This window comes from Saimiri boliviensis, chromosome 17, assembly GCF_048565385.1.
Source record: "Saimiri boliviensis isolate mSaiBol1 chromosome 17, mSaiBol1.pri, whole genome shotgun sequence".
NCBI lineage: Eukaryota > Metazoa > Chordata > Mammalia > Primates > Cebidae > Saimiri > Saimiri boliviensis.
In genome coordinates, this window is record NC_133465.1 from 10,247,616 (window position 1) to 10,274,995 (window position 27,380).

The 27,380-nt window shown below is 49.5% G+C and overlaps 1 protein-coding gene across 6 annotated transcripts in view; it reads right to left on the reverse strand.

Annotated features, from left to right (window-relative positions):
• Positions 1 to 383: 383 nt before the first annotated feature.
• Positions 384 to 27,380, reverse strand: part of GAS7 (growth arrest specific 7) — a 283,465-nt gene continuing 256,468 nt past the window's right edge. For all 6 annotated transcript variants that reach the window (XM_003929241.4, XM_074388172.1, XM_074388173.1 and 3 more), the window contains 6 exons: positions 24,103 to 24,181; positions 15,679 to 15,807; positions 14,520 to 14,643; positions 8,857 to 8,936; positions 7,258 to 7,356; positions 384 to 6,599 (listed from right to left, as the gene is read on the reverse strand). In XM_003929241.4, coding sequence (XP_003929290.2) covers positions 6,486 to 6,599; positions 7,258 to 7,356; positions 8,857 to 8,936; positions 14,520 to 14,643; positions 15,679 to 15,807; positions 24,103 to 24,181 — 625 coding nt within the window. In that variant the 3' untranslated portion in view covers positions 384 to 6,485. The remainder of the gene's footprint in view (positions 6,600 to 7,257; positions 7,357 to 8,856; positions 8,937 to 14,519; positions 14,644 to 15,678; positions 15,808 to 24,102; positions 24,182 to 27,380) is intronic.

The following is a 27,380-nucleotide window of genomic DNA, read 5'->3' on the forward strand; positions in this document are numbered from 1 at the left end:
CGCATATATATGTAAATGAACGAATGGTGGGGATGAGAAAAGAAACAACCAGTAGCCCCAGAGACAGGAGGGAGGCAGAGGGCTGGAACCCACAGAGACAGGAAGTCCCCAGGGGGAGGGGTCTGAGGCCAGGAGCATAGCATCCATCTCGGCGCCAGTGTCCAGGTGCCCTTTGCCTCCCACTAAGTCATCAGAGGTGAAATCATCACCAATCCCGAGAGCCTGGGAGGAATGCTGAGACAGGTCACACGGAGAATGTGGCAACCCTCCAGGAAAGAGGGTCGTCCAGGGGAACCCAGTGTCTCTGGATAGTTTATTTTACATGGGATGAATCTAAGCATCTCAAGTGTACACACAGAGCCAAAGGAAAAAACGACATGGGATTTAACTTCCTGAAAACTCTTTATAATAATGCAGGACAATTATATATAGCAAACGCCTTCAAAATTTAAACTCTTTAAACATTTAATTCTTCAGCATTAATACACACAAATGCGATAATGGGGCGGGGCAGGGGAGGGTGGGCTACAGCCTCCACTGGGATCAGGGTTTCAACAGTGTTACTTATAAATTATATTACATCAATTTTATCTACTAATCTAGGCAGCCAGAGGGTGGAAGGATATACAATGTGGAGGGGACACATTCATACCAGGGTGAGGTGTGCTGGCGGGAGACGCGGCTCTTTAACATGAAAAAATGTATAAAGTATTTAGCAAAAGTTACAGAAAACAGATCAAACAAGCAAGTTTATTTTGTTAGAAAATCCCACTCTCACAGGGTTTGCTGATGTGCTTGTGTCTGTGAAGGGGACGCCTCCAGCCATCTCCTTCCTAAGGGAAGGGAAGGGATGCTAAGTTGGGGCCCCTGTCACCAAGGATGGCTGACGTCCCTTTGCATGTCTGTCCCTGGGTCCACATGGCTGCCTGGAACCCACGACTCCCGAGAGCCCATCTGCTGCAGGTGATGCTGGAAGGGAAGTGAGGTCCCAACAGGGGATGTGACTTAGCTTCAGGTTATGGGACAAAGGAGGCAGCAGAACAGGGCCAGTCCTTGTTCTTGCCCTGCACAGCGGGCTTTCCCTCTAGGTCTCCGAGTCACCGCACCCTAAGAGAGCACCCATGTGCCCTGACCTCTTTACATTCCACTGCAATCCCACTAGAACTTTCCCTCAAACCCCAAGAAACAGTCCCGAACACCACACGCAATCTCCAAAGGCCATCGCCTCACCCCCGGACCCCTCCCAACAGAGCCTCCTGATAGCCACACCCCAGCATTTAGAAAGTTGGGAGAAGCAGATTGATTTTTGCCCTCTGATTCTCACTCTAACCTGCTGAAAAAATAAAAAAATAAAAACGAGGTGGGATTTAACTTCCGGAAAACTTTTTATAGGAATTGGTTCTTCACCTCCAGGAAAGCCTCAACAGAAATACTCCTGAGGCGTAGACAGAATCCTCCCCGGCAAAATTCAACCCAGCAGAGTCCCAGCAGCAACCTTGGCTCCCTTCCTTGAGGTCCTGGTAGCTCAGGCTTCCTGGCCCGTCTTCACCTGGCCTGGATCCAGAAATGTCTCTGGTTTGCATAGAGAGGTACCCAGCTGGCCTCGGGGAACACCTTTCACTGAGCATGAACAAGAGACAGCTTAGAGGAGTGTTTACCTCAGGGGTAACATTCAGTCTGGCCTGGCCTTAGCTGGGTGTGGTCCTATCCCTGCCATCATGAACCACCATCCAGTGGGGTGCAGGCACAGGCCAGGCTGTGTGACCACCAGCTGAGAAACGCTCCAGCTGCGACAAGGACTCCATCTTCACACCTGTCCTGCCTTCTGGGGAGCAGACTTCAGAACGTACCATCCAAGACCGGTGAATGAGACCCAAACAGTCATGACGTGCACTTTCTCTGGGGGTCCTAGGAGAAACTACCTCATTCTTAACAGTTCATAAAACTCTTGATTTCAGCTCCATTTGAGTCTGAAAAGCGCCAAGGCGTCTCTCGCTCGCTCACCAGGACTTGAGGCAATCCTACGCATGACTATGCAGATGAGAGCTAGACACGGCATGAACACATACGTGCACAGGGCACATCACTGGAAAGGAAAAGGGGGAGGAGGTGCATGCAGTCGCTGGTGGCCTGAGACACTCATCTAGAACACACACCCTCAGCTTGCAGAGGAAGCAACAGCTCTAGGAAAGTGCCGTGATGAGCCCCAGGGCCAGCCCCAGTCTTCTTGTCCATGCTGCTTCTGTTCATCTTTCGAAGCCTGCAACACTCAATACATGCCAAGGACCTCGTGACACTGAAGTGTGGGTCCCGGAAGGGAGCGGATCTACTGGCTGAGATGCTAACTTCAGGGTGCAGCAGACGTGAGCAGCCACTGAATGCCCGTCCGTCCCTTCCCCTACCATCCCTGGCTGCTTTCTGCTCTATCAAAAAACCCACCACGAGCCAAAAAGGCAAGTGTGAGCCCTAAGAACAGCTTGTGGGCACAGCTGGCATGCAGAGGAGGAGCCTGGGGGAGCTGAAGGAAGGAGCGAGCTGGAAGTGGTCGTGCAGACAAGTTGAAGACCCTGGGCCAAGAACTTCCAGGGCAAACGGCTCAGTGTAAAGCTAAAGCAGCAGAGCAGTGCACCCATGCAATGAAACACTTCCTGGCAACAAGAACGCACGATCTGCAAGCACACATCATGAGACTCAGAAGCGTTAAGCTGAGGGAAAGATGGCAGACTCAAAAGGCTACATCGGTGTGACTCCATCTATATGACATTCTAGAAGAGGCAAAATTATAGGATCAGATCACCAATCAGGGTTGCCAGGGAAAGAGGGTAGGAAGAGGGAATTTTTTTTGGAGTGATAAAAACAGGTTGCTGTTGGTGGTCACAAAACACGAAATTCGTCAAAATTCACAGAACCGTCTATTTCCAAAGGGTGGATTGTACTGGATGTCAATCATACCTCAATAAACCTGGGAAAAGATGATGGTGATGAGCCTTGTAGGGATGGGAAGGATTATGGGGCCGAGACGATGTCCAGGCGATGTGGGCGGGCAGCTGATCTGCACCCCACACAATGAGCGCATCTGTAGCCGTCTGTTTAAAGGCTCCTTGCCAAGACTACCTGCAGCTGGAAGTAAAAATCACCTAAACAAGCCAAGGTCTCTGATGTCCTTCCAATTTTATGGCTTGTTATTTCCAAAAGGGACTATTGGCTCAGCCCAGATTTTTATGCATCCATCCACTAATCTAGTAATTGATGGGTTTTCACAAAGGGTAGAGAAACAAACTCCTGGTGGGTGAATTCGTTGGTACACTTTTGGTGTGCCCGGCTGATTACCAACCCTGACCAACGGCCCCACTGCAGAAATTCTCCTTGGCCAACAGGATGCTGAGTGGAGGTGAAGGGAAGCCCAGGGTGGTCCCACTGACGGAACCTCAGGGGTCCCCATGGCTCAAGTGGCCGATGCGTTGCTATTGATGGAAAGCACTAGAAAGAAGAGAGGGTAACAAGTGGCCTTTCCTGGAGGTTGCCATGGCAACCAACTCACTTTGAACACAATTAGCGTCAGGATTTTTTTTTCCTCTTCATTTTAAATCAGGCTTTCACAAACACATCTTGTGCACCAGCCTCCTGGGTGAGTGCAGGTAGAAGGGGGTGACTTGTTCTCAGAAATGAAATATGCATGTTCTTAAGAACAGCCCAGATCCAGCTACTTTGGATTCCAACTAGAAAGGGGCCCCTGTTCATAGGGGTGGGGGGCCTGGACTGTTGACCCCAGCCCTGCTCTCAATTCACTGGCCATTTCACAGCCTCACTGGCTATCCTTGGGCTTTCCTTGCCCATTTGTAAAGAGTTATTCACAGCAAACAAGACGTTTCTGAAATTCGAGCTGGATATGAGCTGTGAGGGTCTGGGGACCAGGTGATTAAGATTTGGTTTCTGTCTACCTTCCATCCAACAGGTAACTGTCTCACAGCAGTAATTTATATTATAATAAAGAATCCCAGAGGGTTAAGTGTGGGAGGGTACAATGTTCTTATTAGACTTCCCCGTCACATGGAGAACAGAGGAGAGGGGAAGAGCACCCCTCTCACACGCAACTACAGCATCACATCTCAGCATGCCTGGCTTGTCTTGAGCATTCGCTGAATAAATGAATGAATATTAATCAGCACAACAGACCCACCTCTGAAAACCTAAATTCTGCAGAGTACCTATGTGTGAATGCCAAGGCTGCTGACCTGTAAGGACCCTGAAAACAAGAGATCATGGGCTTCCCTGATGACAGGGCCATATGGTGTCCTCAGATTAGATCGTAGCACAATCGCTTTAACTTGCTTGATGAATGAATAACAGAGGGAAGGAAGGAAGGACATCAAGGGGTTAAAGAGAAGGCGATGAGGGGATGAGGGAGAAAGAGTGACCTCCAAAAACGGACTGGCCCAAACTGGGCCAACTTGAGCTACCCTGGGAGACACAAGAGGGCTCACTCCATCCCAGGGATGAACCAAGGACTCTGGAATCCTCAGATGGAAATGGAAAAGTCAATGAGCCGTATCGTACTCAAATTATCTGTGTTAATAACAAGGCTATTGGTTTTGCATGTTTGGAAATCATCCACATAGTTTGCTAAGCCACAAAGCAATTACCACTAGCACCCATTTTTCATAAAGAAACCAAGAAATAATATTCTAAAATTGGTAGCTGGTGTCATGACCCAACCCCCAGATCTGGACAGAGTGGTTCCCCGTGCCATGGACAGATCCTACCAGGTGGTCTTCATGTTGGTGAAGGCCTTTGAGCTGGACTTTTCGGTTGCAGTGTTTCAAGAACAAGAGAAAAGTGACAACGTTTGGTTTACTTTCGTGTATTGGGCATTTTTTCTCATGTGAACTACAAGAAAGCAATTCTCATTCGATGATAGAGGGGCCAAAAGACTCGAGATTAATGAGTCATCAGTTTCCAGCACGTGAGTCTGAAAGACCAGTGTTGTGCTTGTTGAATTCCGCCCTCACTGCAGAGGCGCAGGTCAAACCCAAAATGGTCATGGGAAGGATGAAGAAAGACGGACTTCCAGGGAATGGGTTTCTGACTAGAATCCGGCCCTTGCTCGTGCTTCTCCTGGCCCCTCGGGCTGACTCTCTCTAGACTGACGTGATAGAGAATGTGTTTTCTGTGGCAAAGAATGAGAGACATAATGAGCTGGACCCAACGGCAGCACTGAAAGCTTCCTAAGTCACACTCGGACCAGACTTCCAGGGAATGGAAGATAGAGAGAGGGAGAGGAGGGCTTCGTGCAGGGCTCTGGAATGTGCAGAAGGAGCTGGAAGCCAAGGAGGCAGGACACTGCCTGGAAGGTGGCACAAGAACATCTGCCATGCCTGTCCAGTGCCCACCAGTGAGAGAAAACCATGTAAGGACAGCAGTCCCAGCCCTGCCACGCACAAGAAGACACAGCCATCTGGGGGATGGCAGAGACGTGCCTGACCCGTCTCCCATGTAGGACTGACCCAGCCCTATCACAAGCCCGTGGTGGGCAGCCTGGGAGGGTGAGGGCCAGGGCAGCCCAAAGGTGCAGAGGGCACCATGGTGGACAGGCCCCAGCTTGCTGGCCTCTGAGACGAGCTGGTTCATGTCTATCCCTGAAGCCTTTGGACGAGCTGGATGAGGTCTTGATAACTGAGAACTTTGGAAAACTTCCTCTAAGGAGACTGGGAAGGGGTGGCAGGGTGGGGGCAGGGGCTTCCCCGAGGAAGCCGCTGAGGGAAGGGTGGAATGGCATTTCCAGAGGAGACTTTACAGATAGCGCCTGATCTCATAGGAGACATGATTTGCGCTCGATTTGGGGCTAATTTGCCGAATGAGGTAGTTCCATCCTGACCTCTCCAGGCAGGGTGGGTCTGGGAACACAGGAGCCAAGCCTTCCTCCTAAAACCCCCGATGATGAACGGTGGCCGACGTGGGCTCCCAGAATGCAACGGGAAAAAAAAGAGCAAGGAGGAGGGCTGCAAAGGATTCTGGGTGCGGCTGGGAGCTGAATGGCACCTGCTATCCACGATTCTGATCCTGACACCTGGCATAGAGACAGAGATGTCCCTCCCCTGATTCTCCAAAACCCTAGAGACAAGGGCACCAGCTGAAGGAAGAGCCTTGGGGCTTCCAGGGCACAAGCATTTGACGGTGACCCCTACAAAGCTCAGCAGGGACCACAAAGTTCCAGCCTGTTTGTTTCAGAGCGGCAAGCACAGCACAGGAGTCGGGGGCCTTCAGCCTCAGAGACAAGGGCAGGGCTGTGGGTCTGTCTTCTGGGCCTGGGAATATGGGAGAGCCCCCAGCTGGGCCGTCTGGGTCACCCTTCTGGAATCACCAGCTCTCTCCCCTCTCCTCAGTGGCCCAGGAGAGAGGGAGGGGGGCGTCCACTCAGCACAGGCCCCATGGTGGGAGCCCAGCCCCTCTCCCCGGCAGGACCCCCCAAAGCTGCACAGGCCCGTCTAGATCTCCATGTCCACAGGGCGGATGTTGCCCGTCTTGTGCTCTCTGACCCAGAGCTCCCTGTCTTTGGCCGGGTCCACTTTTCGAAGCAGCTGATCCACGGGCTCGACTGTCTGCAAGAGACAGAGAAGACGCGACATTGTGAGAGACGGTGGCCAAGCTGGGGAGGTCTCCTCGGAGACATGCTGTCCTCGCCTTCGTGTCTCTCAGAGCAGCCTCTCTAGAGGGCTCTGGGTCCCAGGGGAGGCCCATCTGAGGGACAAACATGCAGAGGGCTGTGAACGGGGAGCCCAGAACACATCCTGACCCTGCTTCTCACACTGCCAGGCCCCAGGCCTGGAGGAGAGGCCACGAGGGCCTTAAAGGCTCAAGGTCTGCGACCCCTTTCTCCATTTTACCCCACATTTACCACCAGAGAACAGGGCAAAGACAACTCTGGCTTTAGGTATTATGAAGATTTCTGGAAGTTGTTTTTATTTTGTACGAAATTTAATAATGTCTTCGGCTACTGGAATTATCACGAGCTTCTTTCTCCTCAGGTTAACAGCTCACGTGTGTCCACTTCATGTACCAGGGGCAGATTCACACAGACGTCCAGGATAATCTGGACAGGCCCGGCCCAGGAGGCTACCCCTAGGCCACAGCATCTGCCCACTGCCCACCTTTAGGACAGATTCCTTGCAGTGGCCACTTCACCTGCCATGGCCTAGCGCCAGGCGGCTCTCCGCAGGCTCTGTGCCGCCCGGGAGCCCCGCAGGGCTGGAAACTCACGCTTTGGTTGAACATGTCTGTCTCGTGCCGCAGCTGTGTGTACTGGCACAGATGCTGCCGGATCATCTCCACCCTCTCCACCTCCAGCCGCTCTAGCTCCTGCCGAGAAAGCAAAGGCCACAGAGCTCTGAGCACGTCCCCTCTCCTTTGGGGTCTTCCCACCAAGACCACACTGGCTGTGGACATCCTGTCCCATCTGGCTCTCTGGGGTCTGATGAAGAGCGTGCCGCCTGTCCAGGGTGAAGGTGAAGATGGCGACGGCACAGCTGCCGTTTTACTTTGCAAAAGCCTGCTCCGCCAGGCACAGTGCTGAGGGCTTTATGTGTGTTTCTTAATTGTCCTCATTACCATTTTAAGAGATCATTTCTGTCATCATTGCCATTCCCCAAGAAAGGGAGCTAACACCCAGATTCGCACCACGGCTCGCTCAAAGCGAGATGGAATGACGGGAGGGACAGGATTTAAACCAGGGTCCATTGGGCTGTCACTCATGACACTGCACCCAGGCAGCCCTAACCCTGGTGCTCTGATTGGGTGCAGCACATGTGGGAGCTCCATGCCACACATTCTGGGGACCTTGTTCCTGGGCCTCTGCCCACGCCTAGTGCTGTGGCCACAATAGAGGCCAAGGCCAGGGAGGCAGACGGGACTCCACGAGGAGCAGCCTTTGTCAAAGGGAAGAGTGGAAGGGGCCTATCCTTTGGTTTCTAGATGGTTTTGTGTCTTTGGGATCTAGGGGATCAGGCTGTTATTCTGTATACAACTAGGTCACTGCCCAGGTGATTAAACAAAAAGGGGAGTAAAGCAGGGGGCTTAATTAGGAGATTAACCAGGAGGAAAACTAGGTCACTGTCCCTGGTGGAGGCCTCTAATCTGCTCTGGTGAGCCGATACCTGGGGAAGGCAGCTGGTTAGTGCTGTGCTGGATGGGCAGGGGGTGGCTTTAGGCTGTGGGTTGATCCGATGAGCACCTGGCATAATGTCTCCTGGCCCATCTGGCCCAAGCACCAGCCACATTTCACTGTCCACTCAGGCAGGTGCTGACCGATAAGGAGATGCTGCCCCCTTTACAAGAAATACTCAGGAGAGCATCATCGGCCCTATGACCTGTTGTTCACCCTTGGTCAGAGGCCTCCTCCCATCTCCTGGGTAGCTCCAATCTCAGCCATCCAGCTGCCTTGCAAGGATCTCCTATTGAAGATCTCCTGTGTGTGTATGCATGTGCTTGTGTGGCAGGGTTGACGGGGGGGGGGGGGGTCCTCTCTTCCTGTAGCTTGGCTGTTTTTCCTAAAGAGGCCGTCGTCCACTTAGTTGGGGAGAGTCCTCAGTTGACCCTGACCTCTCAGGGGACAGCCTGAGAAGGATGTAGCCACACCCAACCCAACCGTGCCCACGTCCACACAGCTAGCAAGTGCTGGGGCAGAGATCTGCAACCACAGATGCTGGCTCGGACTGAGGTTTCCACCCCAACGCTGAAGTAGATTTGGTGACCATATCTAGGGTCACTCCACCCCTTCCTCCCCGTGCTCACCAACCACCACCAGGGGCTGCTCTGCATCAGCCCCTGCACCGCCACGTCCACACATCCGTGACCACTTACCAGTGTGGTGGTCACCATCTCTTCAAACCACTTGGACTGGGCCTGGTTGTAGAGGTCCACACAGCGCATGAGGTCATCTCCTGGAAAAAGACCACAGTCACCATCACGATCCATCCCATTCTTGCCGTTACTCCGTGCCCCACAGCCAAGCCTTCTCCTTCCCCTGGGGTCATGGTGGTCACTGGAAAGTTGGAAAAGGGATGGCAGTAGGAAGAAGAAAGCAGAGCCAGGGCAGAAAGAGACAACCCAGCCCCACGAGAAACCAGCTCAGGTGTCCCCCTGAAGCCTGACCCCAGATAGTCCTATTACATTTTATTTCATCACAGAAAGATCTGAGGTGAACATAACTATTAAATCTTTATGACTAGTCTATTACTTTCTGTTATCATATGTATGTTTTTGACATTTTGTAAGGATTCAGGATGGTGTGTGTGTGTGTGTGTGTGTGTGTGTGTGTGTGTGTAGGGTATTCCAAGGACCCCCGATCCTTTCATGAGCCCAAGAAAGGCTTCCCTTTCTAAAGATGGCAGTTTTATTTTACACTGGGGAATCTAGATTGGTTAAAACATGTCACACACAATTTGGTATGAAGAAGAATTAAGGAAGATAAGTTTGCAGATTGTGTGTGTGTGTGTGTGTGCGTGCGTGTGTGTGTGTGTGTGTGTGTGTGTTCATGAAGACACCACAACATGTCCTTCTGAAACACAAAAGAATGCATTTGCAGTCACAGACTAAAACATGCACTGGAGCTGCACACGCCAACTTCAGGAGAGTGGCCACCTTGGGAAATGGAGAAAGGGTGGGTGGGTAGGAATCAGTTCCTTCTATTGCATTTTATTTTATTGCAGAAAGAGCCAACATAACTATTAAATCTTTTTGACTAATCTATTACTTTCTGGTATCATAAGCATGTTTGGAACATTTTGTAATTCAAAAGAAAATGCACCACAACGTCATTGCCAACATGACTAAGCATCCCAGCACCTTGGAACCTTGCTACACAAATCAATCTGTGGGCCAGGGGCACCTGTATCCCCTGGGGTTGGCTAGAAATTCAGAAACCCAGGGCAGATCCGAGACCTACTGAATCAGAGACTGCATTTTTACGAGCAGCTGGGGCGATGCACGTGCACATGGCAGGCAGAGCACAGCTCTCGTGCACAGCTCTGTCTCAGTGTAGCTTCCTGATCTTCACAGGGCTCCAGCAAGAGGAAGGCATCATGATCTTTGCTCATGATGCAAAAAGCTCATAAGCAAATCCCCAAGTGAAGTGATTTTCTCTAGTAATTCTAGAAGAATGCGAGAGTGGAATTTCGTAGTTTGAGGAGAGTCCAAGTTACTCCTCTAGCATCATCGCTGATGCTCATAGGTACTCTGATAGGAAAGTCAGAGAGAACAGGGAAGGGGATGGGCATGGTGGTTCACACCGGTAATCCCAGTACTTTGGGAGACTGAGGAGGGCTGATAACGAGGTCAGGAGTTCAAGACCAGCCTGATCAACATGGTGAAACCCCGTCTCTACTAAAAATACAAAAAATTAGCCAGGCGTGGTGGTGCATGCCTGTGATCCCAGCTACTGAGGAGGCTGAGGCAGAATAATCGCTTGAATCCAGGAGGCGGAGGTTGCCACGAGCCGAGATCATGCCGTTGCACTCCAGCCCGGGCAACAAGAGCAAAACTCTGTCTCGGAGGGGAGGGGGGCGGGGGGGGAAAAGAACAGGGAAGGTTATGCCTCCATACCCAAGGCCTAGGTATGAACCAGGCCACTAGCTGCATCACACACCAAAGGCAAGCACTGTGCCTTGGCTAACAGAGCCCACACCAAGGAATTTATTCATTTTGTTCTGGGTTCAAGGCCAGTGACTGGACCCTGATTCCAAGAGACACTGACCCAGAGAGAAGAAAGTGGATATTGGACTACAGATGCATTTCCACCAAGAGCTCCTGCTGGCCGAGGAGGAGAGTGGCATGCTGCTCCACGTATGTACCCTGTGAAACTCCCTGAGCCCTGTGTGTCAGTCCTGATTTTGAGAAACTGCTTCAGGAACTTCCACAGCACTGGGAAACAGAATAGGTGAAGGAGGCTGTGCCTTCTCTCTAGGGCAGCCCAAGAGCTTGAAATTAGACGTTTCTAGGCCAGACACGGTGATGCATGCCTGTAATCCCAGCACTTTGGGAGGCTGAGGCGGGCAGATCATGAGGTCAAGAGATGGAGACCATCCTGGCCAACATGGTGAAATGCCATCTTCACTGAAAAAGTACAAAAAGTAGCTGGGCGTGGTAGTGCGTGCTTGTAGTCCCAGCGACTCGGGAGGCTGAGGAGGAGGATTGCTTGAACCCTGGAGGTCGAGGTTGCAGTGAGCCAAGATTGCGCCATTCCACTTCAGCCTGGTGACACAGCGAGAGTCCTTCTCAAAAAAATAAAAATAAAAATAAAAACCCAAACAAGCAAAAAAGGAACTGGATCTTTTCGAATAGTGTCAGCTAAGATCATGGACTGTGGGACGAGAATGCCTTTGCTGTCACCCTAGCTCAACTACTTATGATCTGTGTAATCGTAGACAAGTCAATTAACCTACCCATGCCTCTGTTTCTTCATCCAGGGATGTAGTACAAATGCAGATGATGATTGTACCTTCACCAAGTTGTTATGAGGAATAAATATGTCAATATCTATAAAGCACTTAGAGATGGGGGTAGAGAGCCAAATAATATGGGCTATGGTGGTAAGAATGACGATGACGATCCCTGAGGATCTGACGTCCTTCCTTCTAGTAGCTTTGGTAAAGATGAGGAAGAGGGAGGAAAGGAATGAAAGGGAAGAACAGGTGGCATTTTCTGAGCAACAGGCTATCCAGCAAAACAGCGACAAGCAGAGTCTCTGGAATGAGAGGAGGCTGAATTCTGGCTTCACCGCTGCACCACTGTGGACCTCACGGAAGTTTCCGATTTTCTCTGCCATCAGTCTTCTCACTTGTAAAGAGCATAAAAATACCTCCCTGCAGGGGGACTGTACTGATCAAAAGAGACTGTGCTGTGAAGCATGGAGGCCGGCACACAGTGAGTGCCCAAGAAGCGGTGGTTTACAGAGTTAGGTCTAAGGACTGTCACTTTCATCACAAAATAATTCCCAACTACAGGAAGGAAAGACCATATTATCTGATGACAGTGAAGTAAAACTATGTCAAAAAAAAACAAAAAACAAAAAACAAAACAAAAAACAGCAACCAGCAAGATTAGAAAACAACAGTAACAAAACCCTTGCTTGTAAAAAGGTAAAGATTTTCTTTGAACCAATTCTTGGCTTAAAGATTAAATGAAAACCCAAACAGCAAAACATATTGAAAAATAGCAGAAATGAAAACACCATAAATAAGAACCTGTGGAATATGGTTAGACCACCAGTGTAAGGAAAAATAAATGTCTGGTAGGTTAAATATTTTACTGTTTTAAAAACAAAGAGAAACACCTGAAACAAACAAACAAAAAGAAAAAAGCCTCTAGGCGATTAAAAAATAAAAAAAGATTCTAAGTTCCAAAATCTAGACTTCATATGGGAACTGCTGCTGTACAGAAAAACAGCAAGAAAAAAATCGACAAGCAAAAAAAATTTACAAAGAACAGAACAAATGACCATCTAGGAAGCAATTAAAATGACAAATGGTTCATTTCCCCAGTAGACAAAAATCTATGGTCAATGGGGAAAGGATATGAGTTAGTCAGCTCACAGAAAGTGCAAAATGATTTATATGTATATTTTACATGCTCAACCCAGCTTATGGAGATAAGCAAATTAAAAACAAAATATCGTTTTTCCCCAGACACTAACGATTTCAAATCTTGATAACACACAGTGTTGACCAGCATTTAGAGAACAGGCATTATCCCATAGATGCCGTAGGCGGATGCTCTCTTTGGAAAGCAATTTGGAAGTATCCATCAAGATGAATAATAAATGCCCTTTGACTCAGCATCTATATTCTCTCTGTATGCAGATCTGGTTTTAGGCAGCCACAAAGATGCAGGTACAGAGCTCCACTGGCTGGCAAGCACTCAAACAATCTATGACTCCTAGACCTCAATTAAGGGAAGGATGAAACCAATTTGGGTACAATCACACAATTTGACACTGGCCAACCATTAAAAAGTTTGGAATGCATGAATGGATGGGTAAAAATATTTACAGGAATGAAAAAGAGCTATTTCTAGGACATATTAATTAAATAAGTTCAGAAGATAAATCATATGATCCAATTTATATAAATTTAAACATTTAAAAATTAAACCACTAGGAAGTGATGGTGATTATTTCTGTGAACAGCATTTTCTATTCTTGCATGCTGATTAAAATATTTTGCCATGTATCCATCCTGTTTTTGCAATACTTTTTTTTTTTTTTTTTGAGGCAGAGTCTCTGTCACCCAGGCTGGATTGCAGTGGCATGATGACAGCTCACTATAGCCTCAGCCTCCCGGGTTTAAGCCATCCTCCACCTTAGCCTCCTGAGTAGCTGAGACTACAGGTGTGTATCACCATGCCTAGCTAATTTTTTCAAATTTGTTTGTAGAGATGGGGTCTCACTATGTTGCCCAGGCTGGTCTTGAACTCCTCGGCTCAATTGATCCTCCTGCCTCAGCCTCTCAAAGTGCTGGGATTATAGGTGTGAGCCACTGCTCCTGGTCTATAATTTATTTTTTAAAATAACTTAATAAGTTAAACAGATCTCTTCCCCTTCTGGGTCCCCCTTCCCTCTACCTACAAATATACCGTGGCTTCTACTTCTGGATGCAGAAACTTAATGTGCATTATAGATCTGCATAATAAATGTTGTCCTTCTATTACATTATTTTTTCATTAACTTATTTCTATCCTACCTTATTTTCAAATGTCAGGTGGTTGCTTTCTTCCAAAATGAAAAGAATGGGAACAGGTTCACCAGAAATCAAGGTGCAAGTGATCTACAGACCAAACTCTAATACTACAGCACACATGGTAATTCCAGAGGCAACACTCATGTCCTCTTGTGTAGTACAACTTGGTTTCCTTTAGATCTAGTTACGGAGGTTTTCACTGGTTCTCCCAGGCCTTCTCTTCCTCTTTTGTGTATTAGCTAACTTTTACCACTAGGTGGAAGCAGAAACCAACTGACTGGGAGACTCTTAAGACACTGAAATCTGGTTCTTTAAATAAAATGTCAGGCTCTGTTTCCAGGGCAGGTGCCCATCACTATAGGTGAACCTTCAGAGCATCGCTTCCTGGGGAGGTGGGCCGCTTGGGTGCGCTGTGCACTTCTGTGGGCTCTGAACAGGGACAGGGCCCTGAGCAATCAGCACATAAAGGAGTCTATCTACCTCCTGGTCAGAGATCTGGGGCTTGTGCAAAAAAAAATCCATCACTAGGGAGAGAGTAAGCAGTCCAGACTCTGCCATGGCCTGGAACTTGCCTGGCCTGTCTCCTTCCTCTGACCCCTGAAGTATCTTCCTTTGAGATCCCTGGGTGTGGGTCAGAGAGAAGAGAAGAGGGAGTACCTCCTGGGAGACAAGGGAAGTAATTCCGCCCCCCTGCAGTCTTGCAAAGGAGAGATGCCCCCTCCCCGGTCACCCGTCTCCCTGTCCAGTGATCTCCTGTGCACAGTGACCAGGTCAGGTGTGCCCAGCGCTCACCAGCCTGCGTGGACTTCCTCCGCGCCTTCTTGATGTCCTCCTCTGTCTTGTTGCTCAGCTTGATCTCCAGCTGCTGCGTCTTCATCTCCAGGTCTCTCTGCCGCTCTGTGAGGGCTTTCCGGGCCTGGGGTCCAAGGACACGGAGAAGCTGCTGGTAAAGCTTGGAGCCGGGGGGCCTCATGGGCCAAGCCGCCCGGCTTCCCTCTGGAGTCCTTTTGCCCCTTGTTTGTGTGGGTGATGCCACAGTGCCTCAGAGGGGCCCAGCTGCCAGAGCAGCATCACCCAGCTAGTTAGAGGCTACAACCCAGCTTTCATCCTTGCCTCTTCCAGTGACATCTAGACTCAGCCTACATCAATATCTCAGATTTTTTCCCAATGGAGCCTATACATAGACTGGGGACACAAGCAGTCCTAAAATCAGACCCCCTCTGCTTGGAAGGGACCACAAAGGCCACATGTATCACCTCCCTGCAGCACTCAACAGGATGTAGCACCAGGCCTCCCGTTCCAGAGCCGGACACGCCTTGACCCTCTCCCTCCCCTCACTCTGCTGCTTCTCCTTGGGCCACCACTGGCAGCTCTGCAGCCCTTGGGTGGAGGCAGCTGGCTGGGCCCAGGGTATCCCACAGTGTGAGCCCCTTTCTCTTCCCTAGGGCACTGGAGGCTGGGAATCAGCCCTGGGGAACACTCTCTTCCCTCCAGGGCTGAACTGCAGCTCCCTTGAGGTGAGACCACCCAGGACTCTGCTTCGTCCCTGAGCAGGAAGGAGAGCATGGAAGAGGTGACCAAGTCAGGAGGACTCTGCCAGGTGAGGCTTAAACACGGGGCCTCCTGTGAACCAGCCACAGCACCGCCAAGCTTGGGGTTTAATTGGTCACCCACAGCCACTCGACCCCCCACTGCGGCTGCGGCCTCTCCTCACACCCCTGGCCCTCTGGGTGGTCATCTGAGCAGCACAGGGAGGCGGCTCCTATCTGCCCTGGGATGGGTGGAGGTGCTCAGGCACAGGCACGAGGCTTGGACATCCCCCTATTCCCCTACCTGGAGACAAAGATGCTGCCTTGTCGCATGCAGCCACTGCTAAGGGCTTCCCAGTCCACCCTCTCAGGCAGCCCCCGACATGCCAGCCCGCCCCGGCCCGGCGTCCTGGGCCTCTCACCTTCTCCACCGAGGCATAGCGGCTGGCGAGCTGCTTGCGAAGATCGGCAATGTGGTGGTCACACTTCTTCATGTCTTTCTTGAAGTTCTCACGGAAGTTCATCAGGGGCTTCTCCACCTCGCTGTGAAGCTGTTGGTGGAGGGTGGAGCAGCACACTCAGGACCCCAGGGCGTCGGCTGTAAGCCAGGGCAGGGAGGAGCAGTGGGAGGGGCACCACCACCTCCCCAGGCAGGTGAGGATGCGTGTGGGGCAGTGGCCTGGCAGGAAGGTGAAACACCCCCTGACAAGTGGCTGCCTAACAGGTATCAGCTTACGCAGGTCACCTTAGCCAGGAGGCCCCAACGCACATGTCTCAGGATGAGTGGTTAACAGCTAGAGCTTCTGCAGCTTTTACATTTTCTTTTTAGAATGTTTTACTGTTGATATTTATGGTTTATAATATGCTGTTTTGAAATATGTATACATTGTGGAATAGCTAAATCAAGTTAATAATCAATGGGCTGGGTATGGTAGCTCATGCCTGTAATCCCAGCACTTTGGGAGGCTGAGGCAGGTGGATCACCTGAGGCCAGGAGTGCAGACCACCCTGACCAACATGGTAAAACCCAATCTCTACTAAATACACACACACACACACACACATACACACACACACTAGCTGGGCATAGTGGCGGGTGCCTGTAATCCCAGCTTCTCAGGAGGCTGAGGCAGGAGAATCACTTGAACCTGGGAGGCGGAGGTTGCAGTAAGCCAAGACCATGCCACTGTACTCCAGCCTGGGTGACAGAGTGAGATTCAGTCTCAAAAAAATAATCTATGACCTCACAAGCTTATTTTATTCCATAGCTTCTTGCACGGCTTTGTTATTGTGTTTCTCTCCCTTATTTTCCAAACGGAGAGCTTTTTGGGGACAGAAACCACATCAGCGTCTGTGTCCCCAAGCACTTAGCACAGTGACGGGAGTATGCAGCTCCAGTAAAGAACAGTCGAGTTAGTTAATAATCACCCGAGGCCAGGTGAATGCCATTCAGTCAGCCAGTCTCAGCTCAGTCCTATTTCTCGAGCATCTACTCCACACCAGGTGCTCAGAATACAAGGGTAACCTAGACAGGATCCAAACCTCGAGGAACTGATGGTGGGACCTGCTCAAGGCCTGCTGGAAACTCACAAGGGCAGCTCTCCTGCACCTGCTGGAAACTCACAAGGGCAGCTCCCCTGCACCACACTTAGAGGCTTTCTCAGCTTGCTCGGCTGCCCCAGGGAACAGGCACACTTTCTGTCCCCACCAAAGGGAACTGCCCCTGTATCCCAGGGGCCAGAGAAAAGGGTTTATATGCTGTCAGAAGAGCTAGGTGGCATCAGTGTTTTCAGCTTTTTTCTTCATTTTTTACTTCCCTCTTTCCCACCCCACCCCTCTTGAAAAGAGCTTTTTGTTAAAATTTGTTCTTTTTGGTTGTGAGCACAACATTTATTTTGTGGGAAAAAAGATCAACATGGACCTGCTGTGGTCAAAGTCAGGTGGCAGCCTAGCCCTGTGCCCCCATAACCCCACTGCCTGGAATCGACCCCAGACCAACCCTCTTCAAACTATGCCTACCACCCCCACCGCAAATCTGCCTCCAACTGTCTCAGAGGTCCCTCTGGGGAGCACAGCTCAACTTCCCTGGACAAATGATATCCCAACTAGGGTCCTGTGACTTCTCTCCCTCCTTGCCAGTTTTTTGCTGTACAATATCTTTTTCTCTGGAGACCACCAGGACTTAGTGTACCTGTGCTAAGCAACTGATTTACACAGGACTGTGAGCTCTAAGCGGGTAGGGGCCCCATCGGGTTTGAGCACTGCTGTGCCTAGTGTCTGGCCAGGGCTGCTGCAGGGTGGGTGCCCCTTCTGTATTTGTAGAGAGAATGACAAACTCTTCAGAACCCCAACCCCCTGGGTGACAAAGAGACAGCTTTGTCACTGGATGACCTTCAAAAGATGAACAGAGAACTGGCCATCCAAACACCCCCTCCTCCTCGTGTTAAATGTGTCCTATTTTTCCGAGCCCCAGGAACCTTCCTTGCATAGGAAAACATCCCCATCTGGTGGCAGTTTGCAGGATGGTACAAAAATCTTAAGAGCTTATGAGAATGAATAAACCCCTTTCCCATGTACATAGATAATGGCATCTGCTAAGTAGGAGGAGCTGTGCGACGAATCTGTATGGGAGCCTGCTCCTGATTGAGAATCTGCGAGAGTTAGCTCAGCCTGCTAATTCAGAAACTCTGGGGTCTCTTTCTAAGGATGTAGAAAGCAAGTGACTTTCAGACTTTCATATGCCCAAGGAATGACTGGGAAGAGTTTTCAACATTAAGGTTTCCTGGACCCCAGCCTCAGGTTCTGTGGTCTGAAGAAAAGGCCATGAATCTGCCAATAAGCCAAGAAGTTTTCCCCCAAATTCAAATGACATTCTGGAAACACGATGCTGCTAACTCTCAGAAGTGATTTGATTCTATAGGTGAGGATGCGTAGAACCTCCCTCTCTCTACAGAAATAAAGTACTATTTAAAGACACATTTTTTTTTCTTTAAAATGATTAGCCTGGTATATTTAATACTTTTTTTTTTTTTTTTTTTTTAAGACAGAGTCTACCTCTGTCACTCAGGCTGGAGTGCAGTGGCGCAATCTTGGCTCACTATAACCTCTGCCTCCCAGGCTCAAGGGATTCTCCTGCCTCAGCCTCCTGAGTAGCTGGGACTACAGGTGCGTGCCACCACACCTGGCTAATTTTTTGTTATTTTTGATAGAGACTGGATTTCAGGATGGTCTCGATCTCCTGACTTTGGATCTCCTGACTTTTAGGATGGTCTCGATCTGCCCGCCTCAGCCTCCCAAACTGCTGGGATTATAGGCATGAGCCACCGAACCCGGCTAGTACTCATTCTTAACTTTTAAGCATCTTTGTGGAACCAGGAGCCAGAAGTCCTTCCTGGAAGTGTGTTTCTCACAGACTTAGGCCCGCCTATCCTGGGCCCATCAGTCTTTTCTTTCCAAAACTCTCACTTCTCTTTGCTTCCTTGACATCTCACACATCAGAAGAGAACAAGAGAAATTCCAAGTTGGTAGAATTTCAGAGACTGTCTAGTCTGATATATTTCAGACAGTGTGTGGCCAAGAGTTGTGCAATCGATTTAATGGGCCAGGATCAGCTTTTTGGTGAGAATACCCGACTTGAACAGAAAATACCAGAGTACATTTTAAGTAGGAGGATAAATACTGTTTTACGGAACATTTGTTTCAGCTACAGATGTGTGTGTCTGTGCGCAGATACCGGAGTGGATACCTACAGGCGTGTTCTGCGTGCTCATGTAAAAGGCATCACTTGTAAATCACTGTCAAAGAAGTTTAAAGAGACTGATCTGAATTCTTCATTTCATATGTGAAGAAATGAAACCCCAGGAGAGCTACATGACTTGCCCAAGGTCACAGAGCTTTAGTGATAGCACTGAGCTCCAGCTCATGTCTCCTGACTCCCCTGTCCCCTAAATCTTCTGACAGAACGCACAGCCTCTATCGCATGAGATTTTCTACCAGCAGAAGGAATTCTGCTATCTTCCCTTCTTCAGCAGCCACCAGGTATAACTTCCTTTGTATATAACACACTCATTTCATCAGCAACCTATTGCTATTAGCAGTGGCTTGACTAGTGGACCAGAAAAACCAGAAAAATTGCTGTTAACAAAATTGCATTTCTTAAAGAGCTTTTACCCCTGACACACAGCATTCAGAGCAGAATTTCAATAAGCCTTTCAGAGCAGACATTAAAAAGGGTTTTCAGCATATGGAGCTATATTATTCATGGCAGTCAAATAAATCCTCGCAGCCACTTTCTTCTTTAGGGATCTCCATAAAACTACTAGGCTGCTGCCATGATCACGTGAGGCCACCAACACCGACCGACAGGCTGGGAGCAGTAGCAAAGTCCTTTTTGCATGACGGGTCTTCAGGAGCCTCCCATCAGCTGAATGGTGAGGTTCACCCTGCGTCCTGAACGCTGACTTAAAATGTCCCGAGCATTTGATTGTCTGGAGCCATTGGCAACCTCTGGAAGGGCAGAGGGGTCCTCAAGAAAAGGCTGTGTTTTCAATGCCGCTGGTCTGCCAAAGAGGGGGTGCTGTTGGAAGAAAACCTCTGGGGACCACTTCTCCCACTGAGGAAGGAGACCCTTAATCACCTTCAGCCTTCTACACTGCATCTCAAAAGGAGAAGTTAGAAGTTAGCCAGAGAAGGGACCAGCTGGTGCTGCTGGCCTGTTTAAGGATAAGACCCCTACTGCTAACCACAATCCCATCTATGTATCACAGATGTGGAATGGAGGAATCTCTCCGAAAGCATTGTTTTTACTTAAATAGGATCAAACCCCCACTCCATGCCTATTTCATGGGTCAAGATCCTTTCACGTGTAATTTCTAGAGCTGTAAGCCCATGACCCTGTCACATGTAATTTCTAGAGCTGTAAGCCCAAGACCTTTTCACATATAATTTCTAGAGCTGTAAGCCCAAGACCTTTTCACATATAATTTCTAGAGCTGTAAACCCAAGACCCTTTCACATGTGATTTCTAGAGCTGTAAGCCCAAGACCTTTTCACATATAATTTCTAGAGCTGTAAGCCCAAGACCTTTTCACATGTAATTTCTACAGCTGTAAGCCCAAGACCTTTTCACATATAATTTCTAGAACTGTAAGCCCAAGACCTTTTCACATGTAATTTCTAGAGTTGTAAGCCCAAGACCCTTTCCCATGTAATTTCTAGAGCTGTAAGCCTTTGCAAGGGCAGGGACTTTCTTCGTGAGCTGAGCTTGGCTGTTAGGCAACTATGCCACCCTGCTCCCGGCCGAATAAATCACCCCTTCCTTCCCAGTTCAGTGTTTGGGGGATTGTTTCGCAGCCTTTCCTGCTTTACCATTGGCTCAGTCCTCTCCTTTGCTTCCTTTGTGACTGAGCCCACCTGGCTGTGTGGCCGTGGGCTGTGATCTCACCCCTCATCCCTTCTCACTGTGAAACGGGGATGCTATCTCCCATGGTGGCTGGTGGCAATGAGTTAATATCCTGAACGCGGCCATCCACACCACTCATGTCACCACTACCACGTCGGAGAGGGTTTTGCCACCTGTTGAGTATTCTAAACAAGAATCAGGGAAGGATCCTGCTGATGGAAAGTAAATGCCACCAGGATTCCCAGGGACCCAGCAGGTGACCTTTGCGAAGCTGGAAGCTCTCGCTCCCAGCCCCACCCCATCACAATGGCAGCATGCCCAGGCATCTTGCCAGTCAATGAAAGTTTCCATCACATCAGAGAATGGAGCTGCTGGAGGCTCCAACAGGAGAAGAGAGGCCTCGTGGGGAATGCTACTCATTCATGGTCTGCAGCTTAAAAATAACTTGCTCCTTTGGAGGCTATGCAGGAAAAAGACGCATTCATGGAGTTCCCTTCTCTGCCAGGACTTGAGTAGCAATTTGCTTATGAAGTGTTTGGTGTAATGAGATTAGTTAATGTGCCTTCACTAGCTAGGAACTCTCACTCATATCTGGGTGGCAATTCAAACTTGGGGCACACTAAGTCTTGGGGAACTGTATGTAGCAGCTCTGTTCCCTCTTCCCACTCAGCAATTTGGAAGGTCCTCTCATGTGTCTCAGCCATCTGAGTCATTCATTCTGCCTTCTGTGTGCAGAGTAGCATCGGAATTCCTGAAAATTTAATACTCAGCTCTTGAGAGCCATTGGGAGCGGGTCTGAGCACATCTCTGTTTCTCAGGGCAGTCCCTGACTGAGGAAGCTCTGTTCTCTTTGCCTGCCTTTCACAGGAATGGCTTAGCATGTCCCCTCTCTTCCTAGTGTCAGGAAATACTAGGTTATGACAAAGGGAGAATTATTTTTTAATTGTGGTTGTTGCAAAATCTCAGAACAAGTAAAGTGTCCTTCTTTCATTTAGTTTTGAAGATACTAGCACTAGGACTTAAGGGCAGGGTGTTTCTATCCTCAGGGCTCAGGATGGTGCCTTGCACATAGTAGATGCTCAGTAAATATTTTCTTATTGAGTCATGAATGAATGGAGCCCTCTGACTATCTCCTCTCCACCCCCACTCTTTTCTGGTCTCCTTTCTCTCAAGATTTCTCCATGTTTCCAAGTGACTCTCTCCTCCCTGGCACATATCTCCAGGTTCTCTGTCCAATTGTCAGCTAATTTTTAGATGAAAAATAAACTAAATCTCTCAGTGAAATAATCCACTTTAAAGTGTGTCTGATTGGTGGGACTACCCATGAACAGGCCTGCCTTTTAAAGAAAGTTAGTGTGCCTTCACTAGCTGGGAATTCTCACATCTGGTGTCAACTTAATCTTGGGGTACACTAAGCCGTGGGAAGCTATAGCAGCTCTGTTCCCTCTTCCAACCCAGCTCTTTCGAAAGTCCTCTCGCGTATCTCGGCCATCTGAGTCATTCATTCTGCCTCCTGTGTGTGGAGTACCATCATAGGTTACATCGTGTGAGATCCCAAATCAGGGAATTGCAATTGCAGTGGGAAGAGCATTAGGAAAGAGACAAGACTAGCACGCGCTGAATGTGGAAGCCCCAGGAAGGAGCAACCATATTTGAGGGATGCGACCTTCAAATGATCAAGGATGTGTTTAAAGAAGGGAGACTCGCCGGGCGTGGTGGCTCAAGCCTGTAATCCCAGCACTTTGGGAGGCCGAGGCGGGTGGATCATGAGGTCAAGAGATCGAGACCATCTGGGTCAACATGGTGAAACCCCGTCTCTACTAAAAATACAAAAAAAAAAAAAAAAAAAAGTAGCTGGGCATGGTGGCGTGTGCCTGTAATCCCAGCTACTCAGGAGGCTGAGGCAGGAGAATTGCCTGAACCCAGGAGGCGGAGGTTGCGGTGAGCCGAGATCACGCCATTGCACTCCAGCCTGGGTAACAAGAGCAAAACTCCGTCTCAAAAAAAAAAAAAAAAAAAGGGAGATTCAGAGTTTAGGCATTTGACCCTGCTGTGTCTGACTAGTGATGGTGGAAGGGCAAAGGGAAGAGAGAGGAGGCCAGGGTCACTGGGGTGGTGCCACTCTGAAAGGTCCCTCTTTTTTTAAAAGGCAGGTCTGTTCATGGGTAGCCCCACCAATCAGACACACTTTAGAGTGGATTCTTTCACTGAGAGATTTAGTTTATTTTTCATCTAAAAATTAGCTGAGAGTCGGAGAGAGAACCCAGAGATATGTGCCAGGGAGTGGGGAGGACAGAGTCACTTGGAAACATGGAGAAATCTTGAGAGAAAGGAGACCAGAAAAGAGTAGGGGTGGGGAGGAGATAGTCAGAGGGCTCCATTCATTCATGACTCAATAAGAAAATATTTACTGAGCATCTCCTATGTGCAAGGCACCATCCTGAGCCCTGAGGATAGGGATAGGACAGAAACACCCTGCCCTCAAGTCCTGGCACTAGCATCTTCAGAACTAAGTGAAAGAAGGACCCTTTACTTGTTCTGAAATTTTGCAACCACCACAAATTTAAAAAAAATTCTCCCTTTGTCATAACCTAGTATTTCCTGACACTAGGAAGAGACAGGACATGCTACGCCATTCCTGTGAAAGCTGGGCAAAAGGAGAATGGGGCTTCCTCAGTCAGGGACTGCCCTGAGAAACAGAGATGTGCTCAGACCCGCTCCCAATGGCTCCCAAGAGCTGAGTATTAAATTTTCCGGAATTCTGTTTGCTGATTGTTAAAACACAGCCATTATTAAAAATGAAATAATATAAACTTATAATTAAATAATTTATAGTAAAACCAAAGGTAATAGGCCAGGTATAGCGGCTTATGTCTGTGATCCCAGGATTTGGGGAGGTAGAGGCAGGAAGACTGCTTCAAGCCAGGAGTTTGAGACCAACTTGGGAGAAATAGCAAGATCCCATCTCCACAAAGAAATAAAAAATTACCCAGATGTAGTTGCATATACCTGTTGTCCCAGCTACTTGGGAGGCTGAGGTGGGAGGATCATTTGAGCCCAGGAGGCTGAGGCTGCAGTGAGCTATGATCACTCCACTCCACTCCGGCCTGGGCAACAGAGTGAGACCTTGTCTTTAAAAAAATAATAAAAAACAACAAAAAAGGTAATACACAGTCAGCACTTACACTTCCTAACTACACTTTACTATTTTCCATGCTCTTGGATATTGACGGTTATGGGTACTACCGTATCTGTATAAAAACACCACCTCTGGCGAGCTACTGGGCATCTCCTCCCAACTCCATATTCCATGACTTCGTGTTAATAGCTTGACGTTTACACCAGGGAAAGCAGCAAACACGGCAAGCTGGAGGGATAGTTGTTAACTGTTTTTCAGCATCCCAGTGTGTAAGACCAACTGAGAGAGGCTGCAGGGAGGCGTTACCTTGGCAGAGAACTTGAGATGAACTTCTGCTTCGTCTGCAAGGCTCTTCTTCACCTGGGCCCATGCTTCTCCCAAGGAGCTGCAACACAAAGACCATCAGACTCAGGTCAGAAGCCAAAGCCCTTCCTGAGGTGGGACAGTGGGGCTCGACCCCAGGTTTCAGGGAGGTATGTGACAACTGAGAATATGGATGTGGATGAGGCGGAGACCAGGCAGAAACCAGACACGGGCATCATGTTTCAACTCACAGGGTCATACGAGCCACCAAGGTCCGAGTGAGCTCACCTTACCTCTGGAGCTAAGTGAATGGACTGTGGCACAGAGCCGAGTGGCTGTGGGGATTTCTAGAAACCCAGAGGCTGGCAAAGACCAGGGGAGGTGCAGGGAGCAGGCATGGGGAAGTTCCAGAGTCTCAGCTGCAGTAAGGGCCTTGACCCCTGGGCTGTCACTGGCCCCAGAGCTTTCACGTCACCCCTCCCTGGTTTGCTGATGAGGGGTGTAAGCATCTGTTAATAAATCAAGGAAGGAAAACAGGTTCCATTCCAGGGAGAAGTTCTTTTCAAACAGAAGGTACCTCACAGCCCTGCTTATGGGCAAAACCCCAGTCGCTTGGCTTCCAGGAGGGGCAAAGATGGACCGTGGGGGCCTAGTGACCCGGATGCAGCACAGAGCAGAGAAGGCTCCCATTGCCATCCTTGGAAGCATGGTCCCCTCTAGAACCACTTCTCTAGCTGTGAGCCCTGATGCTGCCCACCGCTCGCTAGAGAAGGGCCAGATCCTCTCAGCAGAATCACTTCTCCACTCCAAGGAGAGGCTTCATGTAGAACAGATCTCCTAAAGTCCCTAAGACTTGTCAGTGCAGGCTACATTCTGCATGATTTGGAGCTCTTTAACCCCCTGACCCCTCCAAATGACACCCCTGCTTTCTTGCTCCCAGCCTCTTCAACACAGGCAGTAAATCCAGGCTGACTGTTCAGTTGACTTAATATCATCCAAAAGCCACTTCCCCCAGAGAATTGATTAAAGTCGAGTGGCAAAAACTGATTAAAAGACAGCGTGCGCTGAGGCTTCTGGGTCTGGAGCAGAGCAGCCAGAAGTGAGGAACTGCCCGGCAGAGCACAGCAGATCCCTCTGATCACTGGCCAGGCCTGTGTGGTGGTGGCTCAGGCCGAGGTGGGTGTTTATGGGAAATGACTGCCTTATTTTATCTAGGAGTCCAGCAGCGAAGACAGGTCCTCTCAGTGATCCCGGCAGGGAAGCCACCAGAGAAACTTTCGAGTATGAAATCTAAGCTGTTGACCTTAGTCTTCGCCTGAAGGGCCTGAGCTCCAGGAAGCTGTGCTGGGGCACTCCACACCCTCTGGGTGGCTTGGGTGCCCCACCTGATTCAACAGGTGGGTAGGAGGTCCAGGGATGGCGGAAGCAGTCCCAGCGGTTACACAGATCAGCAGAACAGAACGCAGTCACACAGCTAGGGCCGACTGATCTGCAGCAAAGAGGTCAAGGTGTTTCCACGGGGGAAACAGATGGTCTCCTTAACAAATGGTGCAGAGACAACCATACACCCACAGGAGGAAAAGGAATCTTGGCCCTACCTCACGCCATACACACAAATTATCTCAACATGCCTCCTAGAGCCAGGGTAAAAGCCAACACTGTAAGAAGCTTACAGAAGCTGTCCTGGGAGGCATGGGAACTCAATTAAAGGGAGGTTAAGAGGGGTTTGCCCCTGCAGCGGAGTGAACAAGCAGCCTGCAGGAGGTATGAACAAGAGCCACAGAAGCCAAAAAGGCCCCAGGCCATGGCCGGTGCCTACTCTTTGTGTGAGCATGTGCGTCTTTCTACAGAACTGTCAGTCTACTGTCAGCTGAGCACATGGCAGGTAACTGGCCCAGGGATAGCCGTGGTGACCTGAGAATGTCATCTCTGGGCAACTGGGAGGAAAAGAAGAACCATGACACCCTCAGCTCCACTTCTATCCCCGGCATTCCTAAGTAGGAGGATATCTCTGCAGACATTCAGATGGGTCCCTCTGAGCTGGTGCATCCTTGGTAAAGGCCTCCCTGCTCTCCAATTTCCAGGCTCTTTGGAGTCACTTCACCATTTATTAAAAAGCTACTTACAAATTATCTCATTTGAAAAGAGATTTTTCATCTGACAAACAGTTAATGAAAAACAGCACAAAGCCTGAGATATGTCTCTGTTCCAACATACAGGCTGAGGCACGCCAAATCTAAATGCGTGTTGTCGTCATGACTGCCAACTAGGAAAACCAAAGTCCCATTTCCTTTCCACATGGGAGAGAAAATCTCAAGGCAGAATAAACAACCGAATTCTGTCTATTTACCCATGTGCCCATGCCCTGTGAAATCTAATTTGGACACAAGTTGAATTGCAAAAGCCACTGAAGCCTCCCCGATCAGCATCTTCCTCAACTGCTCCAAATTTCTAGGCTCCTGCTTTGCTTTGAAAGCCTTCAAGGAGATGGGGTTAAATGTCCAAAGCTGTGTGTAAATGTAAATCAGCATTGGTGCACACTGTATGGAGGGGGCTCACGTGTTCACACTCCGTTGCCTGCTGCAGGAGTGTGTGCACGGCGCTGCTGTGTGCGCGCAGGGCGTGGGGAATGTGTACACATACGGGGCAGTGGCCCTGAAGCATGTACGTGAGCTTGCGTTGTGTTCGTCTCTTTGTTTGTCCATGCATGTGTGCACAGTATGGCAGTATGGGCCTGACTCTCAGAGCTGGACTGCTCGGGTGAGGAGCATATGCTCTGCGTGTTGGCCAGGACACAGTGTCCTTGGCAGCAGCCCAGGCCGGAGAGGTAGAAGCCAGAAGACGCCGGAGCGGCACAGTGGCAGCAGGATACTTAGGAAAGCCCCTTCCCAGGCAGCGATGGCTGCTCCTCTACGTGCTCCCTTCCTGCCCCTATCTCAGGCCCCGTGCACAGACCAGGAGGAGGCCAGGAATGAACGAATCTCATTTACATCTGTGGAAGGGACGCTGGCCTTGCTGGGCCACCCTGTGGTCTGTGGCTGGTGGGGAGGGTGAGAACCATTCAAAGAAGGCCGCCTGGCTGCACAGCCAGCCCATGTGGAGGGCTTAATCAAAGCCACATTTGGGTTGGCAAAATCTCGGTCCCCTGAAGGATTTCAAGCCATAAAGGCAGATTTGGACTGATTCAACATCACGGCTCGCTGACAGCCACAACCATCCCACAACAGAAGGTCTTCCTTCCCTGGGGGTCCACTCCCCCTTGGAGGAGGAATTCAAACACA